The sequence below is a fragment of the Schistosoma haematobium genome, chromosome 6 (genome assembly GCF_000699445.3).
Source record: "Schistosoma haematobium chromosome 6, whole genome shotgun sequence".
In the NCBI taxonomy this organism is placed as follows: domain Eukaryota; kingdom Metazoa; phylum Platyhelminthes; class Trematoda; order Strigeidida; family Schistosomatidae; genus Schistosoma; species Schistosoma haematobium.
In genome coordinates, this window is record NC_067201.1 from 22,418,604 (window position 1) to 22,441,968 (window position 23,365).

A 23,365-nucleotide genomic window follows, 5' to 3' on the forward strand; every position below is an offset into this window, starting at 1 on the left:
ACAACCAGTAAAAGAAGTTACGCAAACGGACAAATTAGTGTTCCCGTCTACTAGCCTCCGTTTGCGCGTATCGATGATCAGATTGTGGTGTTGTAGAAGGTCCATACCAATGATTGGCATAGAAACATCTGCAACAACGAAAATCCAGTGAATGGGTTTGCGTAAACCCACGTTAAGGTAAACGTACCTTTTGCCATACGTAGCGATCGGTTTTCCGTTTGCCGCCTGTAAGTTTAGGGTCGATTCGTGAGGTCGGTCGTTAGGATTTGCTGGGAGAACGCTAACTTCTGCGCCAGTGTCGACGAGGTAACGAACTCTCGTTGTCACATCTGTGACGTATAACAGACGGCTATGTTCGCCGGCTACGGTTGCCGTTAACGCGTGCCGGCCTGGAAGTTTCCCGAATTGTTTTTCGAATCAGTCGGTTTCGTGTTGGGAAAATTGCAGGGTTTTCTGCAATTTCTGGAAAGCTTTCCATACTGGTTATGATACCAGCACCAGTCGGGGTTATCTGTCTCTCGTGGTCTAGGGACAGATCGCTTACGAGAAATGCTTCTACGTGGTGTGCGCGATCTCTTACGGTCGGTACGAAGACTAAGATAACGCGTGAGTGTGTGACATAAGTCGGTTATATCATTCTGAGTCGTGTGAGGCTTTTCTTTGACTGAAAATACCTCGGTAGTAGGTTTCGTAATTTCTAGAATGCGGTCGGCAGATGCAGCTAGCTCGTCTAAGCCGTTGTTCTGGAACGAGACCAGAACTGCTTGCACCTGTTGGGGAAGTTTTGACAAGAAGAGTTGTTTGAATAGACCTTCGTCGAAAGTTCTTAGGCCTATAACCTCTCTCATCCGTTGCAACATGTCCGTCGCAGAACCGTGTTGCAGGTCGATGTTATTGAAGAGTTGATCTAACCTTTGTCGATCGGTTAGATCTTCTCGTTTAAGAATCGAGCGTTTTAAGATTTCGTAAGGATCGGAAACATCACTAGTAAACATACTAGGTGTTACGTACCTGTTGAATTCGCGCGGTAGTGCCTTGACTACTGCGAGGAATTGTGCACGTGTGTCGATCACGCCGTGCTCGTGGAAGTCGGCTTCTGCGTAGCAAAACCAGGCTTCGATGTTGTCGGGCCAGAAAGGCATCAGTTGAAACGAAGGCGGGGACAAAGTCTTAAGCTTGAGTACTTTAGGTGTCTGTTCAGTCATGATGAAGTATGAAGTACGATAATGAACGAGGGGAAAAAATATATATATCCAAGAAAAAACACGAAAAAAAATCACAATGTTCAAAAAAAATAAAAAATAAGGCAATGATATATAAAAAATCCCAAAAAGGAACAGACTCACAGTTACAATTAGGTGTACCAGATCACGTCGGTCTCACCAATGATGATGTCACAGGTATTCAGTGTTTGACAACGCTTCTACCAGTAACACCTAATATATTTCGTTCCCACCAAGAGAAATCAAAAGACAGAGTCGAGGAGATCGGAAGAGTATATTTGGCGATGACCAATATATCGGAATTCTCTGATCTAATCTGGCTAGCGATTGCGGTTGATGTTGAGCACGGCGTTACCACACGTGATCTGGTGCAGATGCCTGACCGAGCGCCTTCAGCTAGATGAGTCCACTAAAACATATGGTCAGCATCCAATGTCGAAAACTTAGTGCTATTTATTTTGGGGATTTATTTACCGCTACAGACGTAACAGGGATCTACATTAATTAATCAATATATGAAATGTTAAGATTAACTGTTTAACTGACAAATATAACTTAATTATTGAGTCAATTAATTTACTTCATCCTAATACTTTTCTACTTTTGACTGAATACTCTTTATGAATACAGTTCCATATTGTTATATCCTGATGAGAATTATGAATGATAAATGTTAGGATCCATTTATGGATTAATACTATGCTATATATACGTATTGTGTAACTGTTAAGCAAATAAACTATGAATAGTAATATTTATCTTATTATGAGCTTCATTTTGACCCATAGACTAGTACTATGAAATTTGCCGTTCTTGAGTTCTACCCAGTCTATTAATGACAGTCTTTCACATTCACAGCTACTTTTTGGCTAGATCTTGTACCTGTTATTTTCTATTTTATGATGTGATGTGGGCTGTTTGGTTAGTATATACACACAGTATGCATGAAATATAATGATTCATATCGTGGAGGCTGAGATTGATGTTCTGGACTGAACAGACAGGCAGAACTAGTCAGGAAGAAGAACCGATAAGGATTCTAGACTGTTCGTACTTGTTTTATGCGTCATCGATCCGATCGATAAATCACTGTTCTCTAATTGGCAGTATCATTACATCATACATTGATAGAGGCATAAGGCCACAAGATATAACATTTATAACAAGAATTAGAGATGTGTCTTTTTAGTATTAATTACATACAAGTCGTAATATTCATGTTTATCTAAGCCTTTCTGTAAATATGATCTTTCATTCTATGTTTTAATACAAATTCTGTCGATCAAAGTACAAATACTCATATACTAAAATAAATACAAGTAGATTTATTGAATTGATATTATTTATTTTAATGTCTATTCAAATGTCAAATAATGATTCATTGTTTTATCATGTATCTGTAACAGGACGCACAGTATATCTGTTCTTAATCTAGGATATTTTTTTCTCAGAGAAATGGAAAATTAAAAAACATAACATTATTATCAGAAGGGGTTTTGTGGATGTTATAGTCATTTAACAGTTGAATTTATGAGTCAATCGAAGATCGTTTATATAAATCAATAAAAGAGGTCTTAGTATCGAACCCTGGGGGACTCCTCTAGGACATTCCATAGCCTGGTAGAAAGTGAAGTTAACCCTGACCTTACAATGTCGATTTTTTAGATATGAAGTGAGGGAATCAATTAAGGGTGATTTGATAACTAATCGTTTCAGCTTATTGATAAGACATATATGGTTGGCCCTATCCAAAGCTATTGGGAATCCAAAATATATGACATTAACCTTCCCCTTGAGGTCAAGGATGGTTGTCTATCAGTCTTCCGTGGTCAGCAAGTTGGTTATACAAGAATTAACTTATCTGTTTGGATGAAAAGAATTTTGCGGTTGGTAAGTAGTCGTGCAGATCGTCGCATATCAGGGATTCCATAATTTTTTAGATGGGCTCTCGATCGGTAGCTGGAAGATTCGCTGAGTTGACCTCCTTTGAAAATTGGTGTGATGTGAGCCATCTTCCGAATTTCCGGTAGTGTGACTCAGCTTAGCGAGTGAGAGAAGGTCACGCTAAGCGGTGTTACCAAGACTGAAGCTGCTTCCTACAGTATAGCAGAATGAACCATATTCAGACTAGGAAAAGTGTCTCTTTTTTAGGTGCCGCAGTTTCTAGTACTCAGATTTATCTCGGAAATTCCTGAGGAGCTGCAGATGAAGCTTTCAATAATATGGCTAGTGTGTGTCGGTTGAAATATTCAAGAGTACTGTTCAATCAAAAGGTAAGCGGCGTCACCGTCGCTGTTAGTCGATCCATTAGGACCTAGCAGTTTGGAAACCGTTTTATCGATAAACTTTATCTGGTACTGAAGTCTGTTTAATCTCACTGCCCTTGTGCATATGTTCCTTATTTGTTTGCATTGCCTGTATGCGCCGTTTCCACCAGTTTGTATTTCGCTCAGCAGTGACATTTGAAGCTTGGAAGGTGAAGACTACGGTTGCTTGTAAATTTTGGCAACCATTTAAGGAACAGACAGCCTAGTAGCATGTAAGATCGTGTGTAGTAGGAAATCCCAGTGAGCATCCACAACAAGTTAGGGGTCAACCTGCCGTGGATTGTCCTGTAAAGCTGACACATCCAACTGTTTGAAATTTCAGCACCTGTTGTTGGCAGGATGTCTTAACCCAGTTTTGCTGATAAAACTAGAATCTATGACGGCGTGATCGCTCTGCTTTGGGGGGGCCAAAATCGAGAGGTTGTCAACTAGAGATCCTTCGTCTGTAAATACCCAGTCTAAGCGTGGAGGCGTTTGACTGTTTCTCTAACGAGTTGCCGGCTTCAAAATTTCGAATAATCCCAGATCCTCACTAAAGTTGAAGAAGCGAGCTTCAGTAGTGTTTTCACCTCCAATGAACGTATGTTCCGCGAACTTAACTTTAGGAAAAGTGAATCCTTCGAAAATGACGATATTATTGGGCTTGGGAAATTAGAGCGGGGTAATCCTTTCAACATTCGATTTTCGTACTCCATGTCAGCAATGGTCTTCATGTAGATAGCTCCAACTAGACAACACGAGGTGGTAGACAATCTTACTGAGCACCATACGGATTTATCGTGTTTGATAAACTCTTGGTGGTGCACTTGATGTGCTTCCAGGCAAAATCGCAAGTATAAAGCTACTTCACCTCCCATTACTACTTTTGTGTCATTGCGAAACAAATAAGTCCCGTCTATCGCTAGCTTCTTCTTTGTAAATTGGGAAGATATCCATGTTTCAGGCATTCCTATCAGATGAGCATCGTTAGCATTGCTAAGTTCACGTAGCTCATTCATTTTATTTGATAAACTTGCGGCGTTCATGTGTAAGCAGTTTATGCTTTCAGTTTGAAACGTGTGAGATTCTTCCTGTTTGTCAGTACGAGCCTTATGTGAATGTACTAACTAGTAATTCCGAAATGGTGCAATTTACTGCAAGTAGAGACCTATGAACGAAAATGGACGTATTGTATTTGGAATTCGTAATCAGCGCGCGATCGCGTACAAGGGAATTATTAGTTCATACAAATACCACATAATCGTTTTTCAGGAGCTGGCTAAAATCATCGAGGATGTACACAATAAAGCCTGTATAGAAAAGTTATACATGGTGAATACAAGTCATTCAATAAATCCAGATGATAAAGTGAGACAGAAGAGTACGGATACTAGACTTTAATTTTGAAGCAGTCTTATGAGGATGTTTGCATATGTGTGCAGCATTATAGTAGTATAAAAATTCATTGATTCAGTGGTTGTTTCACTGCTTGAGTGATATTATGCATTATTAGCCAACTGAATAAACATTGAACACTGTCAAACTGTACCTGTGTATGGGGTACAAAAACTGCTTTACCTCCTCAGTTGTATCTCAAATTCACGTACATCCTTAATCAGATTGTAATGAAAACAAATAAACGAAGGCCACTGACCTGAGTTATTCTTCACCATTAAATTTTTCAGATGTTATTCAGAGTTTGTCTCTGAAAAAACTTCTCACAAAGCTGCAATTTTTCTGCGCTTTGACTTCGTACTCAATTTTCATGTGATTGGTAAATTGATATAGCCAACAAAGTCCTCTTTCCAGCCTAATTATGTAACATCCATTCAAAACCCATTTTTTGTGCATGGCCAAACAAGACTGCACTTTGTTGACTGAGATAATGTGTATGATACTGTTGAAAGTTTTATTTATCGATGCTAAAGTTAGCTACTTATTCAATATGATTTGAGGGAGAAATTTTCTAGTGCTACTCAAAGATCTGAAAATCCGTAAGACGCCGACCTACAATGAATGGGAAACCAAACGTTAAACACTTGTTTATGGGGCAGTGAACTTCAACCGACCGCACGGAACCAGCTCTCCAGCATCTCAGCACGGAGGAAAGCGTTTCAGCATCCAGTCAACAGACAACCAAAGTGCAGTTCTTTCATCAGTGCGCTGAAATATTCAAGAGTCGTTAGAACAGAGCTACTGTAACGGTCTTCGTTTGCATAACATCTGGTGTGGTTGGACCATGTGATAGGCAAACGAACCCACCAATGTTAACATGAAACGCCCACCACCACATTAACTCCCCTGTTTGTTAACTAGCCACAATTCTTTTGTTTATCATAGATGACATAAGGTTTTGATTCATTTCCCCTATTCTCTGGTTACTATACGGCGTGTTATTTATTTCTAAATTTTCTTTTTTTATAGACTGTATTATTTGTTTATTTTGTATACCAGCAGTAGAATTTTACGTATTAGAAGCAGACAAAATTTATCAAGCCAAATAGCTTACTCGTCCTGACTTTAGATAGGATGAGACATTAAAATATGTTGTGCATCCACCTCTGGTTTCATCAGGACAAAGCTAGATGGATTATGCATTTTTTTGGTGCTTCACATCGGTTTTATCGATTAATTATCGGTAAGAAACAGAGGCTGATATCAGTAGCCATTTGAATCTGATAGGGACTGCAAAAACACCAGACACACTTCCAAAGTCAAGCGATTTAGGGAATCTGGTAAATATTTCTTTCAGTTGGATGTTAGATCACTGCAATTAGACCACTCCTTGAATGTTATTATAAATCATGGAGATTTGAAATATTCTTCTAAAACCTGTCAGCCTTCATGTCAAAAATCCTCATTTTGTAGAATCATGTTATCAAAATAAGTAGTTTCAAGGCATATAATTTATTCATTGGATTGCATTATAGATTTGTTTTAATCTAGCAACTTATACTTATTTTTCAGCGTCTATGGAGCTAGGCGGTTAGTAAGAGTTCGACACGTTTTTAACATTAATAGTTTCATAAAATTGGTGGGTTTTCATCTGCTTCTATCATCGTTGGCATGCTATGTTTTGATAAAGTTCGCATTTTTAGGTCAGTAAACGGTTGTATATCATACTGTCCGAAAAATACCAAATAACATCAAAACGACATTTTGATGTTTTGTATGACGTTAAACGCGAACTCGCAGAAAACTACCAGGACATCCTCCATAAAAACGTGTTATAAAAACAAGTGGAATCGCCGAAATACTGTTTTTTTGTCCAGCTTTTTCAGTCAACTATAAGCTAGTACGAGGTTATATAAACCGGTTGATTTCTTTGCACTCGCTTCTTTTTTCGTTCTCGGAACGGTTTCAGGGATCTGGCAACATCCTTTGAATGGTGGCGATACTTTTAACTAAGCACGAACAGTATACTGTACTAACTATATCAAAATCAATGTGAGTTTTTATATAGTTAGTATTTCAAAATCCAAACTTTGGTTCACCGTCGAATGTATACCAAACTAATTCACTAGCTGCGAAATACCATTTTACACCATGTATGTGACCGACTTAGCAACGGGTGAAATAAAATCAGCCCTAATGATTGGGCACTTTGAGATGTAAAGAAGATGCATTCGCCATACAAAAGTTCTGATTTATGTATTGGAACTTTCAAGTGCCTTATCTTGAGTACCTTGGTATTGGTTTTACGTTTGACGACAAGTAGTAACACAGTTTTTATTTATTTGGGCTGCCAGTTAGCTTATGAAATAATAATGTAGTGAAGAAGCCTGCCTGCGGAAGAGTTAGGTAGATCACACAAAACTCACAGTATATTAGCTTCTTCCTATTGAGCTAGTTGGAACATATTTCAGAAAGTCAAAACTTTCTGCGTGAGTAATGACAAGCGAGAAGAAAGTTGATAGTGTTTCTCAGAAGATGCTCATGTAGTTGAGGGCTTACCAAAATACTCAAATGCCTACGATAGAACGGCAAACCTGGATGCAATCAAAAAACCTAACATATGTTCAAGCAATGGTTAAGGTATATGTCGTTTTTGAAAATGTTAGATGCATTCAGCATTGACATCCATTATAGCATATTACAATAGTCATACCAAATCCAAATTCCAACCTCACAAGTATCTATCAAAATAATGAGACACGAGTTTTGTTCATTTCTGTGAATACTATAATGATCCTGAAATCATAAAGGTTCTCTCACTTGCTCACAGCAACTATCATATTACGGTGTAGGCATTCATAGCACTTTCAAAACCCAAAACCCCATAATTTATTCATTCTTATTTCGTTGTGGCAAATTAAATGCTAGCGCTCAGTAGTTTTAAGCGTTTGACCACTTGGTAAATGATGATGTATGTTAGTAGTAGGCAGTGTTAAATTAGACGAAAAAATTGTTAACATTGTGTCACAAATACAAAAATACGATTCAACAGACCAATGTTTATGATGGAATAAATTTCGAAATACTCCTACCTTAAAGTATCAGTTGTAATGTATCTCAAGTAAATATTTCCAATTCCAATGTTTTTATAATGTAACACAACGATTATCCGGTGGTAATGTTGATGAGTATTTCACTATTAATATGACTGAACCTCATAAACCATAACATTTTACTAGATGCTTAAGAACCCGTCTTTAAACGAAGTCATTACTAGTGAAAATTTTATGTTATTATTATTATTATAAAGCTTTGTGCTGTTTGTTTGTTTATTGTTCAGATTCGCAAATAAACAATGAAAATGATGATGTGTCTGAAGAACCATTTGTTGGGTTTGTTTTTCACCTTATAGCTATCATAATTAGGATAGATCACAAGAACCATTGTCGGATTTCGATGTTGTTGTTGGATATTTAGAGGAGATAATGATGAGTAAGAGTAATTATATTTAAGTATAAAAGACTCCAAAGTTTGCACTATAAACTGATTTTAGTTAGACTACTATTGGAAATCAGGAAGCACTGAACAGCTGTTTTATCTTATTACTGGAATCTTTTGTAATTCACACCCACGACCTCATTACCGGTGACCTTACCAAAGACTTTCGTGTCTCGTAGTGAGCACTTAACCTCTGGACGACCGATGTTCTGTACGTCCTAGTTCTTAATGTTCATTTAACTAAGGTCAGTTGTAAGGCTAACTATGAAAACTTAACAATATCCATTAGCTCCTTATATTAATTTTAATCCTATCCTTACTAGTGACTAACTTTGAGAAGTAGTTTCACGACTTCTAGTGGAAGTTGTGACCAGAGGATGCGAGATTTGTTGTATTCCGGTATTAAAAGATTATCACTCAACGTCACATACTGATTAAAGTCGGGCTTGTACACTGTCGGATGCTGGCGTGAAGTCAGAAGTCCTGGGTTCATTCCCCTGTGTCCGAGTCATAGATGTACACTATCGAGGAGTCCCATACTAGGTCAAAACGGCTGTCTAGTGCTTCCCAGTTTTTAACTGTTGTCTAACTAAGATTAGCTCGTGATTTTAGACCATGAAAATTCAAACCCGTATAGAAATTATAAAGCACTTTACAAGTTTGTATTAAAGCAGTATCCAGTTTGCCTTTCATGATAGATATGTGACAGTTGTGTATAATTTGGTGACATTAGATCACGTTATTTAGCGTGTACTTGATTATCTGTTTCTAAAACGGATAATCTAACATTTATAAAATTTTACCGTGTATATTCCAATTTTGCCTATTTTAAATCGTTTCATGTTACTTCATAGTCTTAAGAAACCATCATTTTCTTAGTTATACTGTAACTCGACCAATGATCTAGGGCATCACCTTTAGCCAGTCTAACTCTATTAGTTTATTATGACTTAGCTACTAATCGAGAAAAATTGTTGTCTACCTACAATCACGTGATCTGTGCAATAAGTACGTGGACTATGATTGTATATAGTTCCTGATCCGCAATTTCATTTTCGCATCAGATTATACTTTACTTGAATTATCCACTATGAGATTTCTTTATGTCTCGGTTTAAGAAGGGATCATGTGAAAATAATGAAACATTAAACAATGAAACAGTTGTAGAGCCCGACCTTTGAGGATTCAAAGAGATTTGTTCAACAGTGAAAACACAGACGAGTCTTGTATCTATCCAATAATGGGGGTTATTTTGAAGAACATAAAAATGATTAAGGCTAAAATTTCCATAATAGATCTTAATGCTCATATTTATGGGATGTAGTAGTCAAGTCCATAGTTTATTGCACAAAAGTTCATACAAAGTAACTTATACTACTTATTTATTGTTCAAGTAGGTCCTGGGTTCGAATCTCGCAGGGGGCGAGGTCGTGGACGCGCACTGCTGAGGAGTCCCACAATAAGACGAAACGGCTGTCCAGTGCTTTCACGTTTCCCATGGTTGTTTAGCTTCAACTGACTCATGATCTTAACCATTGAAATTACTATAATATCCACAAAACCCATCTGATATTAATATATTTACAAAATTTTTCTACTTCCATATTCTGATCCTTGAAAACAAACATAGGTGATCACTTCCAAAGTATCCAAGATACATTTATGAATGAGAATTACAATGAATTTGATGAAAATGAAGAGAATAAATTTTGTTATACAGAAATTCATGAAAAATATGTAAATGAAATTTGTTATTCGTTTACTTCTTTTACTTCATCTTCATCATCAATTCAATCTAAATTAATGATCAAATATCATTTTATAGATTGATACAGTTGAAAGAGTATTAGAAGAGCAATTATGTCAAAGAATACCTCATTTCTCAATGCGTTCATTTACAGATAGCTTAGTGTAAGTGTATCTATCTATATATATGTGGATTTCAATAGTTGAGATCATGAGTCAATTGAAACTAAACCACAATGATAAACCTGAAAGCACTGAACGGTCGTTTCGTCTTACTGTAGGACTTTTCAGCAGTGCACATCCACGACTACACCTCCTCGTTCGAATCTAGCGAGGTGAGGTCGTGGATGCACATTGTCAAGGAGGAGTTCCACAATTGGATAAAACGGCTGTCCAATGCTTCTAGGTTTTCTATGGTGGTCTAGCTTCAATTGACTTATGATCTCCATTATTAAAATTACTATATTATCCACAAATTCCTTTCTGATCTATGGATTTGTTTGTAATTGGTGATCTTTATATATCCTTGTACTTATTCATATACTGAAGTTTGAACTATATTACTTGTTTTGTTTGAATACTAACTATACTACTCAATTTCTCAAAATGATATAGGCAAACTAGGGTTTGATCCTTTAACCTACAGATTGTAAGTTGAATAGTTTGAACGCTATAATTTATAATTTCATAGTGTTTATTGGCTTGAGATCGAACATAGAACCTTCAAGTTTTACGTCGACAGTTTAATTTCTCAATCAACTTTACACTTATATATCTTTAGTCAAAACTAAATTTCAATAGGATAACTATTATCTGTTAAAAATTTTGCATTATCTTTCTAAATAGATACACAGACATTGACTTGAACAAGCCTATAGGATAAAGGTGAACAGCGTGATAGAATAAATTAAGTTTGCTTTAATGCATAATACTCATGTTTGAATTATTCATGATTGACTAGTTTGTTACTTCATACTACTGTTTGATTGTTACTGACATTTTTCTCAACTCATTCTGAATCAAAATGAGATTGAGTCGGTAAGTCAGTCAGTCAGTAGGTCAGCAACAACGTTGAACTTCATACGTATGTACATCAGTTCGAGTAGCCATACCACATCAGCACAGAGATACAATTGTCAATTCAAATCCCGTACTGGTAGAGGTGGTAAGAGTATAAGCAGTAATCGGAAACATTAGGGTTTAAAGATGTTATTCAACGAGTATAATCCAGTGAAATAAATTTGGAAAGAGAAAAAAGAAAGGGAAATGAAGAATTCAGAAGATTGGAATTTGGGCGAACATAAAGAGTGGATGCACCTGCGCCATTGCAAACCATTTTGAGCCATGTCACTCAAAGTCTCTAACCATCGAATGCTATCGTCTCGCGGTCCCCGACCAAGTAGTCTACACCTACCGACATAGCTCAGTTCACTTATCAGTAACTTTGTGGGTTTTCGCCATGTTTTGGTTTGGCCTCCCATGGCTTTCTTCCAACCTTCTCCTACACCACAAAAAATCGCTCATCGGGGCAGTCAGTGGTTGAGCATACGTAACACATGTCTCAGCCATCTCAAATGATGAAGTTTCACTACTTCATCAATTGATTTGCTGTCTTTACTTAGTACCCGTTTCCTAATAACTGAATTACTTACTCAGTAATCCTAGGATATACGAGCAATACTTCGTAGACATCTACGATCGAATACTAGTAATCTACAAATATCCTCTACTCTTAACGTCCATGAGCATATCTCATTCAAAATGCTCCGTCACAACTTTTTAATTACGATACATTTACAATGTGATTACACTACTTTCATAGTTCATTGTAAGATCATCTATAATGATAATGAATATTCAAATCAAACGAAACCTTCTCAATGATCAATGTCATATTCATGACCTCGTTTTTGTTTTCTTCTGTACAAGCCATTTTTATGATCATTACTTATTTGTGTGTGTGTTTGTGTATGTGCTTTCTTCTCTTTTTACACAGTTCCAACTATAGTTCATTAGATGGTGAAGTATTTGAAATGTTGTATACATTCACTGATTTTCTTGCATTCAAAGAAATGATGATTGATTATAAGAAGGTAAGAAGAAAAGTCAACATTTCAATGATGAAAATAAATCTTTGTATTACTTTCTATCTCTTTTTATAATACAGAAGAGACTTAATGAAATTCCTTTCTGTTAGGAGGGTAGACACAATCAACTTCACTCTGATAACCATGTTTATCACTGGTGTTTTGATAGTTATGGAATATTTATCATCTAAATCATGAATTGGTCATCATTAGAGCATCATTAGAAACTTAGAAGCATTGAATGACCGTTTCGTTCTACTACGAAACTATTCAGTAGTATGCATCCACGACCTTCCAACTATACAATCTCTACAAATGTCCTTATACTTGAAGAATAATTATTAAGCCGAATTCTATATGATGTTGAACACTAGTGAAGTTGTTCAGAATTTACAATTGAGCAGTATAATTCAGAGAATACAATCATATTTAAGTGTCCGAATGAGCTTAACATTTTGACCATCATTTCACACTGCAAGTTGTTTAGAAAGAATAATAAATTACTTAAAGGTTCATTCAATCATTTGCCGACCTTAACTGACTAATATAACATATTAGTATAATAATAATGATATCAAGGATAATAATCGTACCAATTACATGAAATATTTACCTACTTACTTACTTACGCTTGTTACTCCCAATGGAGCATAGGCCGCTGACCAAAATTCTTCAAACCACTCTGTCCTGAGCCTTCCTTTCTAGTTCTGTCCATTCTCTTTTCATTCTTCACATGTCTGTCTTTATTTCTCGGTGTAATGTGTTCTTTGGCCCTCAGGATTCCATGTGAGGGCTTGCTGGGTGACGCAGCTGGGTGCTTTCTTCAATGTGTGTCCTATCCACTTTCAGAGCTTCTTCCTGATTTCCTCCTCCGCCGCGACCTGATTTCTTCTCTCCTACAGTACGTTGTTGTTGATAGTGTCTGTCCGACGGATCCGAATTATTTTGCATAGACAACTGTTAATAAACACTTGTATCTTCTGGATGATGGCTTTTGTAGTTCTCCAAGTTTCCGTCCTACGCAGTAGAACTGTTTTGACATTTGTATTGGAAATTTTGACTTTGTGTTGGTTGACAGTTGTTTTGAGTTTCAGGTGATCTTCAATTGTAGATATGCTGCTCTTGCTTTGCCGATTCGCGCCTTCCTATCCGCATCAGACCCACCGTTCTCATCAGTGATGCTGTCCAGATAAGAAAAGAATTTACATCATCCAAATCCTCTCCATCGAGTGCGATTTGATTGATGCATGTTGTGTTGTATCGGAGAATCGTTATTTCTCTCTTACGTACGTTGAAATCTAATGCTACCGAGGCTGCTGCTAAACTGGTCGTCTTCTCCTGCATTTGTTGTTGCATGTGCAATAGAAGAGGCAGATCATCTGTGAAGTCTAGATCGTCCAGCTGCATCTTAGCTTCTGATTGTATCCCATGCTTCCCACCAGATGTTGACGTATTCATCATCCAGTCGATCACCAGGAGAAAGAAAAAGGGTGAGAGTAAGCAATATTGCCTGACACCGGTCTTTACTTCGAACGAGTCTGTCGATTGTCCTCCATGCACGATTTTGCAGTTTAATCCATCGTAAGAATTCTGTATGATATTGACTATCTTCTGAGGCACGCCGCAGTGTCGAAGAAGCCTCTATAGTATTGTCCTGTCCACGCTATCAACTGCTTTTTTGTGGTCAACGAAGCTGATGATGAGTGGTGAATTCCATTCAATTGATTGTTCCACAGTGATCCATAATTTTACGATTTGGTCCGTACACGATTGATCCTTACAGAATTCAGCCTGTCGGTCTCGAAGTTGGGCGTCTACGAAGTCCTTCATTCTATTTAACAACACCCCATACAGTAGAACTGTCTTGATATTTGTATTGAAAATTTTGTGTTTGTGTTGGTTGATTGACGTTTTAAGTTCCAGATGTTCTTCAGTTGTAGATATGCTGTTCTTGCTTTGCTGATCCATGCTTTCACATCTACATCAAATCCACTATGTTCATCAATGATGCTGTTCAGATATGTAAAGGTTTTTACATCTTCCAAATCTTCTCCGTCGAGTATGATTCGATTGGTGTACGCTATTGCAACTTGATTTTCACGTCGAATCAATATGAAGGTGCATCTTTCATTTCTCGCTTTATCTTTGAATGGGTGGATAAATTATAATGAACTACACTTGTGGTATTTGTTGAAATTCTCAATAATCGGATTCATGATAGATTGTAAACATTTTATAGACAATCATGATAATGTTCTTTCGAAAGACATAATTAATGAATGGAAACAAGTCTAAACACAAAAATCTTTGGTAATAAATGCCTGTTTCGAAAAAAAAACAGTATCCAAGGGGTTCGAACAGGTCACTGGTTTTATAGTGAATAATTGAAAACAATCAGACAATCAGACAGACATCGTCAACATAGAGCCCAACACAAATTATTCGCATTAGCCTAAATTGTCATATTACATTGATATAATAAAATGAAAATAACAAAAGAGATCGAAATGATGTAATAGTGTAGTGAAATAAGAACACGAGTGGGGACAATCAAATGTATGTGAACATGAAATTACAGAATATCTCACTAAAATCTGAGAACTATATGGTAAATAGTTAATTTGCGAAATATCACTCCATCGTCTCAGATTTCATTGTTGATTCATTTTTATATCAATTGCTTTCCGTTCTTATTCTTTCCTTCTCGGTCTTCTATTGAAATACATTCTATTTTTGACCAACATTATATACTACTTATGTAAATATAAGTAGCTGACAATAGCAATGATAAAAAGGAAGAATAAATCTTGGGACTATGATTTAAAAAAAAACAGTGGAAAGTTATGTATAGAAGCGGTACTAGAATTCAAGATAGAATGGAAGATAAATAGTGAATTCATCTGTTCTGTTGTAAATAGTCTTAAACAATGTTTTCAACCACTGATTGCGTATGTAACATGGCCCCCAAATGCCCTGGTACAGCCGAGAGTAGGGAGAGTCCGCTCTCCTTCTCGAAATGCTCTCACATGGCCATGCGTATACAGCCTGTGCCAGGGGAGTCATACTCACTGCCTTCTCGTGGCGGAGGTGTTGTTTGCGAAATTGAGAGGACGAAAAGCGAATATCCGGCGCTTTAACCGGGTAAGTAGATATGGAGGATTCACCTAGAAAAGTTAGAAAACCCTGATTCCAAACTAATGGTGCACATGGGCTCCAGTATCCTGAGGGGACAAATGACATAAGAACCAATCGTTGGTCACCGGCTACCATGGGACTGCATCTCCTTACGTCGCTCCACTGTCTTGTGGATCAGACGTTCAGGTCGAAGGCTTTGGGTGTAGCCCTCTAAGAAAACCACCTGCTTCGGTCTGGACACCCGGGCATTATCACAGCCCTCACACACACCAGTTGAGATCTGTGTGGCACATATGTATTTGGTGCCTCCTTGTACCAATATCTATATGTTAAAATAAATAATAAAAATAATAAACCCCAATCAAGTATTTTGCATGGCGAGACTATAATTTATGGACGAACTAATCATGTATAAGATAACAGGTCTCGGATTTTGGCGCGAAATTCACTCACCCATTTGGCTAAATAGTATCTTGGCATTATATCTGATGTTAGTTCGTTATGAAAACCACTCAAATCGAATTCTTAACCTTAATCATCAACTGTAATTCATAATTCGAATTCCTCACACTAATTTATAATCGTCATTTGACCCTAGTTATCAGGTAGACAATCTCAGTCTATCGTCGCTCGAGAGTGGTCCATAAATTATGGTCTCACCATCATTACTACTAATATCATTATTAGTAGTATTGACATTAGTATTTATTCAGTTGATTATGAAAACTATCGGCGAGACTATAATTTATAAAAGAAACCAATCAGATTTAGAATAACAGATGTTAGATTTTGGCGCGAAATTCATTGATCCATTTGTCTATAACCCTCAGTTAGCACCAGTAAGTAAGTGAACATTCTCAAGGTTACTAAGGTATCACTCTAAGTTTATCCATAAATGATAGTCTCACAGTTTACATCCACCAACACGGTTTAGACTAATAGTCAACTACTAAATAATAATACCAGATGGGTTTTGTAGAGATCATAGTAATTCAAATGGTGGAGATTATGAGTCAATTGTAGCTATATCACCATGGAAAACCTGGAAGCACTGAACGGCCGTTTCGTCCCATTGTGGAACTCCTCAGCAGTGTGCATCCACGACCACGACCCCCCCTCACATACATACCTTTTTCTTTACTAACATTGATCTCTGATTTGACTCCTTGTCTTTTTTCTTTTTTCTTCTTTCACTTTAAAAAAACAAACAGGCTAAAACTGGACAAACTGTTCATTTGGAATTGATTAATTCTTATCCTAATTATAATCATCTATCGATCATAATGAATGATACAATGGATCATTCATTACAATATGGATCTAATAGTACAATTAGAAACTCTTGTTCTTCAATAACAAACTATACAAATGGAAAGAATAAAATAGATCATTAAATTTTAAAACAAAAATTTACCTATCTGTGAAATGAATTACATCATATTCATTAAACTGATTGCATTTGTTGATAAATTCATTTCCATTTGTGTTATTTGAATGATTTTTCATTATATTGCATGAATTTATTCTTAACTTCAATATGTACTACTTTTAAACTTATTAAGTAATATATTTAGTCAAGGGTTTTGTGGTCAATTAGTTAGTTAGTCAGTCAGCTACAACGTAGGACCAGGCATATATGTGCATCGATCTAAGTTGCCATACCTTATTAGCACAACAAGATGAACATTGATGTTAGATCTATCGAAGCGTCTAAGTCATCCGATTGAGATATGCGCAAAACCGAAGTTTCCAAAACAACGATTTGTCTACAAAAGCGGTTCTTTATTAAATAATACACAAAATTTAGTTACAAACCTCAACTTGTAAGGTGTCTGGGGAGTTTAAACGCGTCCTTCAAGAATGAAAATAACAAAGGCTTCCTGTAACAGTAACATAAAGAATAATTATAACATACGATAGTACAAATGACAGCTGGTAGCTGTGTCTATATTTGATAACAGTTTATGAGCAACCGAAAAGCGAACCAAGAGCGAAACAATATGGAAACTGTTGCGTTTAAACAAGTGCACGAAACTGTGGATAACCGCCACAGCGATTAAGGTACAGTAATTAAAATGATAAATACAACGCTAAGTATAATAAACGTTCTAAGTATATGTGAACATTTCAGAATATTACACTACAACTTGCATCACAACATATGTGTAAAAATTGTTCGAAATACAACTGCTTACTGAATATAAGTAAGTAGTGTAAGACAATATACAAAAGAGTGGAAAGGGAGCGAGTGGAAGAATGTCAGACAAACTTAACAATTGGATTCATGGAAGTAGTTAATTCAATGGTAGTAATATGTAAAAGAAAGACTGCATATAAGGACACAGTACAGGAAGAAAAGATTAGTTCGTAGACAGATTGTAGTAATCTAATAATTGAGAGATTGATAAGTCTTGGGTTCGAATCTTGTTGTGTGGGATTGTGAGTGTGCATCGTTGAGGAGTTTCATACTGGGATGAAACAGACATCCAGTGCTTCTAGGTTTTCCATAGTAGTATGTTGTTTTTTGTTTGTATTTTATTTGGTAGACTGATTTTAGCTTAGATATTTACTAAAATTTGAACTTCTACCGGGAGATTCACTTTTTGACCTAGAACATGCCGATTGCATAGTTTATTTGGTGAAGACGCTGACAAAATGCAGAGTCTTATAACCACTCTAAGCAATAATGCAAGCATGTTCGGGATGCGATTCTCCCCCTCGAAATGCAAAATGTTGCTTCAGGATTGGGTTGCGTTGACACCCGAACTAATGATAGGGAGTGAAGTAATTGAGCGTGTCGATCGCTTCACTTATCTTGGAAGTCTCATCAGCCATTGTGGTCTGGTATGTGACGGAATCTCAGCACGAATACAGAAGGCTCGACTAGCTTTCACCAACTTACGTCATTTATGGCGTAGGCGAGATATCCGTCTATCAACCAAAGGACGGGTTTATTGCACAGCAGCTCGTTCCGTCCTACTTTATGGCAGTGAAACATGACCGGTAAGGGTAGAGGATATTCGTAGGTTACTATTATTTGACCATAGGTGTCTTCGAAATATTGCTCGTATATCCTGAGACCGTCGAGTAAGTAACGCAGTTGTTAGGAAACGGGTACTAGGTAAGGATGGCAAATCCATTGATGACGTAGTGAAACATCATCAGTTGAGATGGCTGGGACACGTGTTACGTATGCTCAACCACTGACTGCCCCGACGAGCGATGTTTTATGGTGTAGTAGAAAGTTGAAAGAAAGCTAGGGGTGGCCAGACCAAAACATGGCACAAGTCCATGAAGTCACTGACAAGTGGACTGGATCATGTTCGTAGGTGTAGACTACTTGGTCGGGGACCGCGAGACGATAGCATTCGATGGTTAGAGACTTTGAGTGACATGGCTCAAAATGGTTTGCAATGGCGCAGGTGCATCCACTCTTTATGTTCGCCCAAATTCCAATCTTCTGAATTCTTCATTTCCCTTTCTTTTTTCTCTTTCCAAATTTATTTCACTGGATTATACTCGTTGAATAACATCTTTAAACCCTAATGTTTCCGATTACTGCTCATACTCTTACCACCTCTACCAGTACGGGATTCGAATTGACAACTGCATGTCTGTGCTAATGTGGTATGGCAGCGCGAACTGATGTACGTACGTACGAACGAAGTTCTACGTTGTTACTGACTGACTGGATTTGCTTAGTCATAGTATAGAACTCTACTGTCCATGAGATCAATGCTGTTTTAAGAAGAAATGTTATTTGTAAATAGAGATTTTATCAGATGAACGCATTATCTTTGGAAGGATGGAGAATCATAGGACACAAGACAAGTATTTCATTGTAGTTTCAAGCTCTTTAAAAGTGAACTGCGGAAATCCTGCGTGAGTTTAGATACAGGATGCTTTAGTATCACAGGTATCGCGTATATTTTCAATTAGTAAGTTGTAAATTCAATTGTTTACTTTTCTAACTCAAGTAAGTTCACGATGTGAGGTCGAATTTCTTGGGATTTTATAAATAGTATTAGTGACCTAAATACTTTACTGATGACTTCTTAGACTGTAGAACCAAGTGATACATTCAAGTCAGCTAGGTAGCAACAATTTCCTTAGGAATGAAAGTGTAGCGTGCTGTCGAGTCGCAGTTGAGTATGAACACCACTAAAAAGAAACACGTGCCAAATAAATCAGAAGGCGAATGCGGATTGGAACCAAGTTTATTTCGTTGGCGATCTCGTGGTATCGAATGAATACTGAGATCGTGCCAAGAAAAGGTACAAGCGGAATCGGTAGAAGAAAGTATGTGCGAACAAGGTGACGAACCGCGAAACAGTAATGGAAAATAACGGAAGAGCAATATGGCTGTCTTTAGCACAGTTAAACAAACGAGCACAGTAAAAAAATCATTGGTACAATTGATTATAATAATAATTGTTTTCATTAAATTAATCGCGTTCTTGATAAAAGTAGGTCAGTACAAAAGTATGATTTGCTGATTAGTATAACCCAACTTCCAGCTGCAGAGGAAATCAGGAAAAGACAATGGAAATTGACAGGACACTCATTAAGAAAATCACTAAACTGCATCACGATGCAAATTCTAACTTGGAATTCTGAAGGAGGGCGGAAAAGTGGAAGGCCAAAGAACACATTACATTGGAAAGTAGGAGTAGATATGAAAAGGATGAATTACAACTGGAAGGAGGTGGAAAGGATTTCCCAGGACAGGGTTGGATAGAGAATGCTTGTGAGCGACCTATGCTCCTTCACGAGGAGTAAGAGGCGTTAGTAAGTAAGTAAGTATAAAAATCACAATAATTTATTATAGTCATACTATAACTACTCCATTACATTTACAACAATGAACATATGGAACTCAAAACAACTGTTTGTCAACCAATATCAAAAGAAGAACTTTCAATACGAATGTCAAGATAGTTCTACTCTACGGAGGTGAAACGTGGAGAAGAACTACTACAACCATCATCCAGAAGGTATAAGGTTTAATAAATAGTTGTCTACGCAAGATACTTAACATCTATTGACCGGATACCATCAGTAACAGCCTACTGTGGGAGAGCACAAATCAGTTTCCAATTGAAGAGGAAATTAGGAAAAGACGTTGAAAGTGGATAGGACATACATTATGAAAATCTCTAAACTGCATCATGAGGCAAGCCCTAACTTGGAATGCTGAATAAAAGCGGAAAAGAGGAAGATCAAAGAAAACATTATATCGGGAAAGAGAAGCAGATATGAAAAAGATGAATAACAATTGGAAAGAACTGGAAAGGATTGCCCATGACAGCGTTGGTTGATGAGTGCATTGGACGGCCTATGCTTCCCGACGAGGAGTAACAGGCGTAGGCAAGTAAGTAAGTAAGTAAGTAAGCAAGTATGTATGTATGTATGTATGTATGTATGTATGTATGTATGTATGTATGTATGTATGTATGTATGTATGTATGTATGTATGTATGTATGTATGTATGTATGTATGTATGTATGTATGTATGTAATATATCATCATTCGAAAGTGAAATACCTGTCAACAGAAGGTTAAGAAGTTCAAATGGAATAGAACGAGAACAGAGAATGTTTGGTGTGGATACGAAAGAACAATGAACAATATACTCTATATTATCTATAGTAGAATTCAAATTGAATTCATCCTATTCATTCAATGGATGTAATCAACATTTCATGTTTAAGCATTCAATAATTCATTATGTTTCATTGTATTAGAATATATTCCATCTTATGAATAGATTAGGAATTTTTATAATAGTTACTATATATAATATAATTGTGATCCATGATACAGTTAATGAACCTGAAAGAAAGATTAAATCTATAATTGATTATCAGTTATGAATTAGGTTAGAAATGTGAATAAGAAATTCAGTTGATATTGTTTTGCTTCAATCTAATCATTCATGTTTACGACCTTCATTGAGAAGTCTCTCTCTATTATTGACAGATATGAATCTTGTTAGGATTGTCTTAATGTTGTAAGTATTGTAACCATAGATAGATGATGGTTAGCAGTGGAATATGGGATGCATATTTTGTCTTATTTAGGATACGTCAAATGGATGTATGTATATCTCTGAGTTGATATCAATCAATCAATCAATCAATCAATCAATCAATCAATCAATCAATCTATCAATCAATCAATCAATCAATCAATCAATCAATCAATCAATCAATCAATCAGTCAATCAATCTATCTATCTATCTATGTATCTATCTATCTAATTGTGTTTAACCTAATTCTTCTGAGAGAACATCCACACTAATCAATTTTACTTATATTCATACTACTAGCCATTATCTTGAATCTCAGATTATCGACAATGTCATTAATTGAAACTACATTAGAAAGCTGAATTATGTAACTGAAAATAAGAACTTAGGAAATAAAATCTCAGAATATAATTAACTTAAGAAAGTTATAGTTTTGCCAATCTTTGACCTGCTAAATTGTTATGTTCTGGAAAGAAGAAAAATATATGATTTTAAATTTAGTATATGAAAGAAATGTTTTACTATATTACTTAAATAATTATATTAGGATAATTCAAATGATTATAATGAAGTTTTGTTTTATGAGCTAAATAGTTTGGTTGTGGAGCTTTCATTGTACTACTGAACGACATCATCAGTAGCACAAACTTTGAATACATCATTTCTACCTGAAGTTTATGCTAGTGATGATGTTATTCAGATGAACAATGAAAGCTCCACAACCAAACTATTCAGCTCAAATAACAAAACTCCATCTAAATCCACCACTTGAGCTATAAATCTTCTCAATTATCTGAAAATCCAAATGATTTTGTTATATCCGGATAAGAATAATAAATTGTAACCTTTAGGATCCATTTATGGACCAATACTATACGTATATTTTTATCATATAATTGTTCAGTAACTAAGCTATTTATATTCGTGTCCCCCTTATTATAAGCTTTAATTTGACCTATAAACTACTATTATACGATTTACTATTCTTGAATTATACCCAGTATATTAATTACTATCTCCCTCATTCACAGCCACATTTAGCCAAATCTTGTACAAATGTTATTTCATATATTATGGTACGATGTGGTCTGTCTGGTTGGTATATAAACCCCGCATGCTTGAAGTAAATGATTGATATTGTAAAGGCTGAGATTGATGTTCTGGACTTAACTGGCTGGGCTAGGTGGAGAGCAGGACCGATAACGACTTTAGACTGTTCGTACTTGTTTTATGTGTCATTGATCCGGTAGATGATTCACTGTTTTGTAATTGCCGGTATCATTGCGTTATATATTAGTAGGACACAGGGCACAAGTTATAATAGATTTTGTTGTGAAATTATCCAATATGTTTCATCAATTTAGTAGTCTGTCTAATAGACAACAATTAGACTGCTCATTCCACAGTGATTGCTTATAATTTCCAGTTCAACTATTTCATCAGATAAACCTCTTTATTCAATAGATTTAACTTCTAACAATTCTAATTTGTTCTTTAAGAAGCATTAGAATGATGTCACAACAATCGGAATAGTATACGTTATAACAATAGTCTAGAACCATTACGTCTGAAGACTTCCAAGGATGGTGACACTCTGATGACTGATGTACATTTCACCAAGATTCGTATACACTTTTTTAGGATAGATCAATAAGCCATGCATTAAACAGTATGATTAACATGTAATACAAATTTTCTATGATTTACTTTGCATCATTTTACGTTCAAGAGCTAGGAGAAAACAATCACCAAAAAGGTGAATGAAGATGAGGCGGTGTAATAAAAGATTAAGAAGATACAAAATGATAATCAAAAGGAGGTTTTGTGGATAATATAGTAATGTAGTAGTTGAATTCATGAATCGATAATATCCACACAACTCTCTGATTATAAACATTATATGCTCACTAGTGACGGTCTCCAAGTGGTATTTCCAGGAGTTCCA

The 23,365-nt window shown here is 36.3% G+C and overlaps 1 protein-coding gene across 1 annotated transcript; it reads left to right on the forward strand.

Moving 5' to 3' along the window:
* Positions 1–6,495: 6,495 nt before the first annotated feature.
* On the forward strand, positions 6,496–16,924 carry ARL2BP (ADP-ribosylation factor-like protein 2-binding protein). The gene is made up of 7 exons (XM_051217146.1): positions 6,496–6,976; positions 8,265–8,316; positions 8,350–8,416; positions 10,053–10,159; positions 10,248–10,333; positions 12,165–12,261; positions 16,602–16,924. The coding sequence occupies exons 3-7, from the start codon at positions 8,410–8,412 to the stop codon at positions 16,782–16,784; spliced, it is 480 nt and encodes a 159-aa protein (XP_051065783.1). The 5' UTR covers positions 6,496–6,976; positions 8,265–8,316; positions 8,350–8,409; the 3' UTR covers positions 16,785–16,924.
* The last annotated feature ends 6,441 nt before the right edge of the window (positions 16,925–23,365 follow it).